Source organism: Leopardus geoffroyi, chromosome A2, assembly GCF_018350155.1.
Source record: "Leopardus geoffroyi isolate Oge1 chromosome A2, O.geoffroyi_Oge1_pat1.0, whole genome shotgun sequence".
Lineage (NCBI taxonomy): Eukaryota > Metazoa > Chordata > Mammalia > Carnivora > Felidae > Leopardus > Leopardus geoffroyi.
The window spans coordinates 114,314,806-114,326,833 of NC_059331.1; the positions used below are offsets into that span (position 1 = coordinate 114,314,806).

A 12,028-nucleotide genomic window follows, 5' to 3' on the forward strand; every position below is an offset into this window, starting at 1 on the left:
ATTCGCTGTTGGTAAGCTTGGTTAAGATCAAGTTTTACAGCTGTCCTTCTTCCGGAACCCACCCTGACCTCCCAACGGCCTGAATGATCTAAAGGACTTCTGTGTGGGCCCTGCTTAACTTCAGTGATCAAAATCTCGGGTAGTTGCTTATAGAAATACAAATTTAGAGGTGTGCTTGCAGGATTTATTGGCATGGTGCACAATATGTGCAACTGATTTGAAGTTACACTTGACTCATTATTAACATTCTTTGATTTTTTTTTTCCCCCTTTAGAAAAACATCCCTTTGTATTTTTCAAGTGGCTGGTGTAGTGGTAAAGGCAGACAGAATAAAGGTCCCTTTGTTATGTAGTGCCTTTAAATAGCTGACAATTTTGTGTCGTCGACATTGTTTTTAGCCACTGATTCCTAATAACTTGAGAGATTTTTTGTCCTAGAAGAGTTCGCACATTTACTCTTGCCTTGTTCACTGCATGGAGTGAAAGCTTCTCCGTGATGGAGCTACACTGAAGACACACAAACCTGCAGTGCACTGAGCTACGTTTGTATTGTCTCATGTGGGGTCGCCCTGAGCCAACTCTGACCACCGAGTCCTTGAAATGTGGCAACGGAGAAACAGAATTTTTAACTTCAGTAAACTTTAATTGATTTAAATTTAAATACTGGCATTTGATGCAGTTATTGGAAAATATGAATGTGTTTGAAACAACTTGAGCATGTGAATCTACTTTGTAATAGTATATCTGATGAAGTCGAAATACAGATCACATATTTTGGATGGAAAATCCAAATTGAGATATGCTGTAAATATACACACCTGATTTCAAAGATTTACTCTGAAGAAAAGAATATGAAATGTCTACTATTTTTTTATTACATGTTCAAAGTATTTTGGATATACTAGGTAAAATATAATAATTTTTCCCTGTTTCTCTTTACTGGTTTTATTTATTGTTTTTAGTTTTTGTTTTAAAATTTTTTTAAGTTTATTTTTAAGAGAGAGAGAGAGAGGGAGGGAGGGAGAGAGAGACCAAGACCAGGAGCAGGGGAAGGGCAGAGAGAGAGAGGAAGACAGAATCTGAAACAGGCTCCAGGCTCTGAGCTGTCAGCACAGAGTCCGATGTGGGGCTTGAACTCTGAATGGGGAGATCATGACCTGAGCTGAAGTCGGACGCTTAACCAACTGAGCCACCCAGGTGCCCCTCTTTTTACTTGTTTTAATGTGGCCACCAGGAATCCACTGTAGGAGAAATTGAGGCCACAGGGTATTCTCTAAAACCAAAAGATGAGGGGGCACCTGGCTGGGTCAGTTGGTGGAGCATACAACTCCTGATCTTGGGGTTATGAGTTCAAGCCCCACGGTGTAGAGAGTACTTAAAGATAAAATCTTAGATGAGAAGGTCAGGCGTTCGTATGCCCAGAAACGTTTGATGTTTTCATCAAGCAGTGTCCCGCAGTGTGGTCGACCCAAATCTACACGAGAGAAAATCTGCCAAGTTGTCTTTTGAGAAATCTCCAAATTTGCAGTGATTGCGCAGATGGCACTAAACTAATGCCCATAATGAACTGTAAATAAGGGCATTTGGAAAGGTGCTTGTGAAAAATGGGCTTAATTTTAGGCGACAGAAAACCCTGCTGGATCTTCAAGGGGCACATATGTAAGACAAGCACAGTGTGTTTCTGTATAGTGCTTGCGTTTGGTTGTGTCTGTGATAGAGTGTGTCTCGGCACAGGAATTTCAGAAATCCGGGTGATGGAGCCCACCTGTCACTCATAGTGTGCTACCACCTTTTCTGACAAGGATTAGTCTTCCTTCAGTCACTAAGAGGAAAAGTCTCAAAATTCAAGTGGTTAGTAGAGGGCTTGCAAGAGTGAAGCAGTTTTAGCTGAAATAAGATCAGTGAAAAATTCCACCTTTTTAGAGGAAGCAGAAAGCTGGAGGACTGTTTAGTAGCTAAAATGGTGGAAGCGGGTGCCCTTGAGTTTAGCCTGGGACTGAGGATGGAGTGGAGAAGAGGCAGCAGAAGCAAACAGATCAGAAGATGGTCATGGTTTTGACCATCCTCCTCTTGTCTCTGTTGACCTTCAAGTCCACAGTGAGAAGTAGAAGCTGCTCACCTAAGTGGAGTTTGTCATAGAAATTCCTGGAGGAGAGTAGGTTCACTTGACATAGTTGGGGAATAGGTCATGATTTAAATGAATGCCTTCATGTGAAGGTAGCCTAATATTCACAGGACAGAGACGTTTAGGTGTGTGACAAGGAAATAGACTACCTCGCTTTAAGTCATAAATTATATATCTCGTGAGGATTAACCTTGATTGCCCTCCCAGAATAGTTAATATAGGGTTAACCACAAATTGTATAACAATATATTCACTTTTTGTGTTCATTTTGTAAATGCGTTGCCCCTGCTTTGATTTCTGTTGCCTCTCTTTTACTGGAGTTCTCTCCACAGCCAATGTATAAGTTACACAACAAAATCAGGAGTATTACAATGTGTGGGTAAAATAAAATATTACCTTAATGTTATGAGATCCAAAAATTAAGCCTTATAAATGTGGCACCCGGCCACTAAGGAGTTTTCACCCTCTTTTTGGCATCTTGAACTCCTGGTCCCGGCCTTTGTTTGATGTCACCTGTTACAAGTTGTTCAGCTCCAGCTTAAATTCAGTTGGCAGGGCATCTGGCCATAGCAGATGAGCTTTTCACAGAGTACTGTGCGTTCTGGGAACAACTAGAAAAGCTGGATGAAACAGTTAATTAAATCAGTTTAATATGTGCATCAGAGTATTTAAAGAGCATCAAAGAAAAGTGTAGAGTTCAGGGGCTAAGATATGAGCAGAAAGAAACCACAGAGAGATTTGCCTAATGTTTCCTGTTGATTTTTTCTTGGCAACATTTGATGATTTACAAAATATGACAAAGAGTCTGAAAACCTGGTCAGAACTTTGATCAGTATCGTGGAACTGAAAGAAAGAGAAAAAACAAGAAATACAAACTGGAACTGGAATTGGGTACCAAGGAAGATGTTAAGCAGAGAATCAGACCACGATAATGAATCATTCTAAGGTCAATTGGGTATGAATGTGGAAAAGGGGATCTACCATATAAGGTATCTAAAAAGTTCTAGGTAGATGTAGATGTAAATTTGACAGGTGCAACAATGAAGTGTATAACATCTGAGAAAAAATGATCTTTGAACAAAAATTTCTTTTTTAAATTTTTTAAAATGGTTTTATTTTTAGAGAGAGCAAGCGAGCACGAGCAGGGGAGGGGCAGAGAGAGGGACACAGAGGATCTGAAGCAGGCTCTGCGCTGACAGCAGAGAGCCTGATGCAGGGCTCAAACTCCAAAAAAAGCAAGATCGTGACCTGAGTGGAAGTCGGATGCTCAGCCAACTGAGTCACCCAGGTGCCACAGCGAGCAAAAATTTAAGTTGGATATGCAAGTACTGAGTGTAGGGAAAGGTTGATGGATTTGATTGTGTTAAAGTTGAAAACTTTGCCTTATCAAAGGATACTATTAAGAGATTAACACTGTAAGCCGCAAAGTTGGAAAAGATGTTGGCAATGCCTTAAAAAAAAGACTTATAGGCAGAATATAAAAATAATTCTTACGTCCAAAGAAGCAAGGACAGATGGATAATCCAGTATAAAAGGGGGCAGAACACTTAAGCAGGCTATTCCCAAAAGAAGGTATTCTAAGACCAGTAAACATACAAAGTTGCTTCACTTCTTAAGTCATCAGAGAAATGCAAATTAAAACCACAAAGAGAGATACACTTGTGCTTCTGGGCAAGATGGAATAGCAGCTGAATTTACCCACCTGCTTGAAAGCACCAAAACTCCAACAAAATATATGAAACAACAACTTTCTTGTCCCTGGACATCAGACAACAGAGGATAACAATTCGTGACAGACTTGGAACAAAGGAGATGAGCTCTGTGATGGTCCCATTTGCTTCTTTGAGTGAGTTTCCAAGTATGGGACAGGGAGAGGGAGCCGGGCATGATCTGGTAGGCTCTTTTGAATTGAGGGATCTGAGCTGAGAATCCAAGGAGAACAAGGTAGCTGGAGTTTGCAGAACTGAGTGCCAAAAAGGAAAGAACTGTAGAGCGAGAACCCCAGAAACTTCTAGAGGGGCTTCTTATAGTCTTCAGCAGTGGGAATAATTAGCCCTGGATTACATACTGCTCCAGTTCTGTCAAACAAATCCTTTTTAAAAAATTGTTTTTGAGAGAGAGAGAGTGTGAGTGGTAGGGGGGCAGATAGGGGAAGAGAGAATTCAAGTGGGTTCCATCCCATGAACCGTGAAATCATGACCTGAGCTGAAATCAAGAGCCACTTAACTAATTGAGCCACCCGGACACCCCTGCCAAATAAGTCTTGAAAGCAAGATCGAAGGGCATCTGGGTGGCTCAATTAGTTAAGTGGCTTTTGATTGTGGATCAGATATGATCTCATGGTTCATGGAATTGAGCCTCATGTGGGGCTCCTCGCTGACAGTGCAGGGCTTGCTTGGGATTCTCTCTTTCCCTTTCTCTCCGTCCCTCCCTGGTTCACATGTGTACTCTAGTTCTCTCTTTCAAAATGAATCAACTTAAAAAAAAAAAAAAAAAGCAAGATCCAAAAAGATCAAAATGTTTGCAAGTAATTTAACTGCATCCCAAATCAAAGCTCAAGAAGATAGGAATAATAATGTATTCAGCTCCAAGCAGAGTAAGTTTACAATGTTTACAACGTCTGATACACCACTAAAGATTAGAGGACATGTAAAAAGGCAAGAATATCTAACTCTCATAATGAGGAAACAAATCAATCAAAACTGATACAAATGTTAGACAAAGATATTAAAAGTGACAGCTTTATTAGTATGTTCCAAAAGGTAAGTAGGGATGCAGAAAAGATAAAGTTCCATGTGTGTATATTGGACATCTCCAAATGGAGGAAGGGAAACAGAAAAAATCCTGGCAGAATAACAGCCAAGAGGTTTCTGAATTAATGAAAAGAAATCTATAGATTTAAGCTCAAGCTTAATTGTGAACACAAGCACACACTACAAAGAAAACTATACCAGGTTAGTCAAATTGGTTATAACCAGTGATAAATTCAAAGATCATCCATAAAGTCATATTATGCACAGGAGAATAAATGGAAACATGATGAGAGGCTTCTCCATGCAAATGAGAAAAGAGTGGACCAACAGCTGTAAAATACTGAAAGAAAAAAAAATCAACGTATAAATCTTTATCCAGTGAAAATATCTTTTAAAAGTGAATGCAAAATGAAGATGTTTTCAGACATTCAGAATCAGAAAGATTTCATCACCAGCAGACTGTCAATACAAGAAATGTTAAAGGAAGTGCTTCAGGCAGAAGGAAGATGATACCAGATGGAAATCTAGATCTACACAAAAAAATGTGACTGTTGAAATGTTAAGTGTATGGAACTAGACAAAACAGGCGTATCAGCCATCCATCAGGAGGCAGCATGATAAGAACAGAGACCTTGAAATCCTACACGAGCTGCTTCTGTTGATTAGTAGCTATGTTACTGCTTTACTTTTCTGAACATCAGTTTCTTTGTATACCAAATGGGGAAAACAGTAGGTACTATGTCTTTAGTTTCTGAGCAAGGAATAATGTAAAGAGACAAAAATACTTAAAATATAATACTGTAAAAATGGCCACAAATTCTTCCCCTCCATGCAACCAGGCCCTTTTAGTGTCTTGGTGCAATTTTTATCAAGGGTAGAATTCGTTTCTCCTTTTGGATTAGTATGTGACTTGTTTTGGCCATTGTATCATTAGCAAGAGGTTTGACAAGTTCACACACACTGGGACTTACCCCCTTTCTGTTATTCAGAAACCTCTGACCACCCTGTCATGAACAAGCCAAGGCTAGCCTACTGAATGATAGGCATATGCCCATACCCAAGCTACCAGCTGGGTAATCATCACATATACAAGAGAAGCCATTGATCACAAGGGACCACAAACAGGGTAACCAGCTGAGGTAATCCAAAAGCCAACACACTCAGTTGGAAGGTAAGAAGTTGTTGCTATTTTAAGCCACTGAATTTTGGGGTAGTTAGTTACACTGGAAAAGCAGATTGATACATGTTAGTTAGGGATTCACATACGCATGTCTCAATACATGAATAGACCAAATACACCAATATCAAGGACTTCTACGTGCTGCTGATTTAAAATAAAAGATTTTACTCGAAATTTAGAAACAAAAGAACATAACTATCAAGTGCTCATCCATGGAGCTAATCTTCTCTGGTTCGTTTTCACTTTTTTTGTTTGTTTTCTTGCTGAAGATTCCTTGGTAACCTCATGGCGCTGTTTTGACATCATGGGGATGGAAGAACTGGTGAGGAAATCACGAATTGGTGGACTTCCCCCTTTTTTCAGTTTGTAGAGATAGTTCCTCAGACTTTGACATGACTTGGCATTAGAAAAACTTACACTCACACAATGAGATAGCAAGATCAATTGCACCAAAAGGCTAAAATTAAACTCAAAATATCAAATAATGGTAAGGATATGGGACAGGGGAATCTTCTATCTAGCCATGGGGATTGTAAGTTGATAGAAACACTCATCTCCATTATTGAAAATAATAATTCATCTCCATTATTGAAAATTTGAAAGGGATCAGATTTATATACTGCTAGATACTTGTACTGAGTGATTATAGTGTTTAATGTGTCTATGTGTATGTCATACATGTTTCAAATTAGAATGTTCTTCAATAATATGTTGAATGTTTATAAAAGGTTTGATTATATGAATATGCCATAATTGATTTAACCAACTTCTAGAACGTTTTTGCAGATCGAGACTTTCGACAATGTTGCACGTCCATTTCCCTGTACTGTCACCAATACTGAGTAATATTATTTAAAAAACGAAGACTAACGTTTTGACAGGCTGGCTTAAATTTTTGCTCATGTGCAAATAACAGTCTCAATTTCATCTTGTTTAGAGAGGATAGACAGTAGACAGGACTGCCTACATTTTGGACATTACGTCCACACAAGCATTATCTTCGTGACTCTTAACCATTAACATGAATAAATGAGTTAATGACTACAAGGGAATGAGTCTTGAGGTGCTCCCCATGCCAGGAGTGATACTAAGCTTTTATGGTTATTTTATCTCAGTCTGCAGAGGCATCTTTCATAGATGGAGCAAATATGAAATTAGATATAGGCAAAAGGCAAGTGCTGAGCTTTGAGAAGGTACACGAAGCTATAGTAATTTCATTTTTCTTGCCCTTTGTTTTCCAGGTGAACATACGGTAGGCCAGCTAATGTGAACACTGTGTTGATATGCATTTTACAGTATAAAACTACCTAAATGAGTTAATATTTTTTACTCTACTTAGATAGATAAATATAGGTTCTTAAATAAGCAGCTCTCCCTGTTCACAGTTCCCATGTATCGGAATTTCAGCTAACAAGGATTGGTTAAATAACACCAGTCCCCCAACAACATGGTCCAAGGTTAAGATACTATGGTATGTTAACTGCCAATAATTACGAAAAGCAGAAATCTCATTGCTCGTTCTTCACAAAAATCACTGGGTGAGTAGCAAATGTGCATGATGCCTCATGGACAGTCATATTATACCTTTTGAAGTCTCTCCATGTTTGGCCATCACACGTATGTTACTCAGTTTACACACAGGCAGCAAAGCATGTACTTTGCTACCTCCTTGTCCCTAGAGATGAACCCGTGTACCATTTTATAGATACACATAACTGAATGAGGGAATTTGTAATAAAGTTGGAAGCACAGAGAAGAAATGAAAATGGATCACGCCGGAAGTTAAATTTGAATCAAGTATAGGGGTACTTACAGAAGAGAATGCTCACTGGGAATGATGGCTCTATACCATTTGAGAATTTCTACATTTGCAGCCAGAGGGTTTTAGTGAAAATGAACTTACTGATAGAAATGAAAGCACTTGTTGTGGCAAAATGGATGAAAATGTCCCAAGGGAAATAAGGGAAATGTGACCAGCCCCTCAAAATAGCTTCACATTAAAGAAACTCTGAAAGAAATTTCAGGACATTAAGAGCTCAAAGGATAAAATGTTGGAAGCTGATCCAAATGTTGAAAGGAGTATGGCGATTCTTGATGACCTAGAAAAGATGCTCACTCTGTATCTTAAGTTCTAAGATGAGAAGGCAAACACTAATCGAACTACCCATATGAATTTTCTACCAAGTTTTCAGTATTTTGCATATTTTAAGTTACAGTGTACTGAATATTTTTTTAATGTTTGTTTATTTTTGAGAGGGAGACTGAGCACAAGCGGGGAAGGAGCAGAGAGCGGGAGACGCAGAATCTGAAGCAGGCTTCAGGCTCTGAGCTGAGCTGTCAGCACAGAGCCTGATATGGGGCTTGAACTCACGAACCATGAGATAGTGACCTGAGTAGAAGTCGGATGCTCAACCAGCTGAGCCACCCAGATGCCCCTGTGGTGTACTAAATAGTTACAGTTTTTATCTCCTTGTACTTATATAACCAAGAGAAAAAGGGAGTTTAATGTTTTAACAAAGTTTTTTGAAAAGTCTGAGGATAATCATCAATTTTCCATTGATTATTAAGATTGCACGGTAATTGTTAAGATTGCACACTACTGTGTGAAGCAAGGACCGACTGCCTCTCTTTCAACTTACTAGTGGATGGATGTACCTGATTTTTTATAAGCTGTAAACTGAGGGAATAACATTTCAGTGTTTCTTGGTAACCTTTTACAAACCTATGTGAGATATAAGGACATTACTGACTTGTTTGTGATTTGAAGTGTTCAAATCCTTTCAATTTCTTTAGTGAGATAAAAACACGGGCCTATAAGGCACTCATTTTTCTTTTTAATTATGAAACGGTATTGTAAACATTAACCTAGTAAAGAATTTTGTTTTTCTGTTAAAGAATCTAAAGAGATATTCATAGAAACGGGACAAATTTGATGACACCAGGGTCCACACTAGTTAAAAAACAAAACGAAACAAAACCAATAGCTGTATTTCCTCAGAATCTTTAAATAGAAGACAGAATATGAAAGCCCCTGACTTCAAACATGCCAGGGATAAGTACCAAGAGCACTGGAAGCCATGGGGTTTGCATTTCCTGGTCAATGATTGATAGACTAGAAGACTAGAAGTTCTTTTGAAACTGTTGTCTCACCAAAGCAAAAGTGTCTGAGAGAGTCTAATGGTTGAGGTCTCATTGATCCTGCAGCTTTTCACCTGAATATTATTTAGGCCCATTACACGGTAGAAGCCATTAAACATCTGTGCCCTTCCTAGCCACTTGAGCTGTGCCAGTGAGTTGTTAGATTATTAGAGATACTTTCTGTGTATAAATGTCCTCTGGGTAATATACAGGGATGGAGGAGAAGAGGATAACCCCAGCAGTGATCATCAGCTACTGCTCTGTCTGTCTTTAAGCGAGAGTCTCAAAAACTCATCTTTTTTGAACTCTGATTTCTCGCCGTGGTTTTCTTTAATACGAAAACTGCAAATACAGCGCGAATGTTAAGGCCAAAAGCTTCAAAGATTAAATCACTCCTAAGGAGTTGCTTACCAATGTTGGTGTTGGTGTTCTCATGCAGGAAATTTAGATAGTTTGATGTTCCTAGAAGCTGCTATTGGGATAGTTTTCAAGTTCAGTTAAACTGAATTTCTGGAAAAGCTCATTACAGGGATGTCACCTGTATGCTGCTGGTAAATGCTATATAGCTTTAAACCATCTTCTGGTGATCAGCATCTTTCATTTTATTTTTATTGAGTTAAAGTTTACATAACATGAAATGAACCATTTTAACCTGTAGGATTCAGTGGCATTTTGTACACAAAACGTGGTGCAGGTACCACCTCTATCTAGTTGCAGAATACCTGCACTCCAGAATAAAACCCCACGCCCATCGAGCAGTCATCTGTGTTCCTTCCTCTCTCCAGCCCCCAGCAGCCACCAATGTGCTATCTATCTCTATGGATTTACCTATTCTGGACATTTCATATAAATGGAACTGTCTCATACATGGGCTCTGGTGAATAGCTTCTTCTATTTAGCATCATGTTTTCCAGGTTCACCCATCTTGTATGTAACAGCACTCCATTCCTTTTTGTGTCTGAACATTATCCCATTGTATGTATGTGCCACGTTTTGTCCAGCCATCCACCAGTGGCCATTCGGATTGGCTCCACCTTTTGGCTCTTAATACTGCTGTAAACACATGTGTACAAGGATTTGAACATTTGTGTACAGGTACCTGCTTTAAAATACTTTGAGTATATACCTGGGAATGGAATTGCTAGGACTTATAGTAATTGTATGTTTAACTTTTGAGGGACACCAAACTGTTTTCCACTCAGCAGCGTTTATTTGCACCATGTGTGAAGAGAGGCCTCTTCTTCCCATTCCTGATACTTCCTCTAGTACACTGTCTGTGACTTTGTCTACCCCAGAAGAGGTAGAGAAGCTTACCTGATTGTTCTCCTTGTGTGTCTGCCTTGGGAATGCATGTCTTTTCTTTTCCTCTGTGCCAGTGTTTGTACTAAAGAGGCCTGTCCTAGTCTGATGCTGATAGGACTGGATAGACAAATACTGCTCTTCTAGTATTCCGTATTCCAGTTAGGATTTAATCTCCAAATTGGCCACTAGCTGAACAAATGTTGATCTGTGTCTTTTCATTTAGTTTTATTTTTCAAATAGTCTGGGACCTCTGGTCAAGTTCAGCATGATGCTTATTGGGGGGTCCTTTGCAGATGCCACAATTTAGGATATAACAGTTAATGATGCCAGAAGAATTTGAACTTTGTAGTTGAGGCCTGGATTTGGAGGTTTAAAATCTAAAACCCACTCATTTTTAACAATGTCAACTTGACAAAGTCATCTAGTATTTCAGCTCCAACTTTCCTTATCAGTACAGATGGGGAAATTTAGGGCACCTGCGTGGCTCAGTCGGTGGAGTGCCCCACTCTTGGTTTCAGCTCAGGTCATGATCTCACAGTTCATGAGTTCAAGCCCCACACTGGGCTCCGTTCTATCCTTGAGGAGCCTGCTTGGGATTTTCTCTCTCTCCCTGTCTCCCTCTCTCTCTGGCCCTCCTCTGTTCATTCCCTCTCTCTCTCTCTCTCTCTCTCTCTGTCTCTCTTTCTAAAATAAACTTTGAAAAAAATTTTTAAAATGGGGAAATCCTATTTACTTTCCTGGTATAACAAATATACTGTAGGGCTCACTTTAATATCAAACCAAGTACACAATAACATAAGACACAATACGAGAGTAATATTGTATGTAACTCAAATTTTTGTTTCAGAAATTTTAACATAACCTTCTTATAGTAGTAAATGATTTTTTTAGAGTAAAATAATATATCTGAATTTGAAAAACTTGACCACACAATTCCCAGTATGATGATTGCTAACAGGTATATGGTGCAGGTACGTTGGTAAGTGTCTAATCTTCAAGGGTAACTTTTCATGATAAGCATTCACCACCCACCACCTGATGATGCAGCCAACGTGCCTGGCCCCTTCTCTGTCAAGGTCATTTTAAACTCTGGAGTTTAAGGAGTGATTTTTATTTTGAAGGAAAACATTTCGAGACAACTCTCTATATAAAGTTTTGTGAATTCGTATGGCATTATCTCTAGATTACCAGAATATATCTCCAGTAAGAAATGCTCTCATCTTTTCAAATTATCTTAGGTAACACGTCACCTTGCCAAACTCTTCGACAGCATTGCAGATCTGCAGTTTGAAGATGAGGATGTGTCTACCCCCAGAGCAATTGGAATGTACAGCAAAGAAAAAGAATACGTCCCATTCCAAGCTGAATGCAAATGCATAGGCCATGTAAGATATGATTATAAAGTTGTCTATGCTACAGGAGTATTTTTGGGATAATTTTTTTTGAGAGAGGGCATGCACGAGCGAGAGCGGGAGAGAGGCAGAGAGAGTGGGGTGTGGGGGAAGAGAGAATCCTAAGCAGGCTCCATGCC

General features: G+C 39.2%; 1 protein-coding gene across 1 annotated transcript in view; it reads left to right on the forward strand.

Annotated features, from left to right (window-relative positions):
• Positions 1–12,028, forward strand: part of DNAH11 (dynein axonemal heavy chain 11) — a 351,912-nt gene that overhangs the window by 105,336 nt on the left and 234,548 nt on the right. Inside the window, 1 exon segment of the mRNA XM_045495056.1 lies at positions 11,736–11,882. Within this exon segment, the coding sequence (XP_045351012.1) occupies positions 11,736–11,882 (147 nt within the window).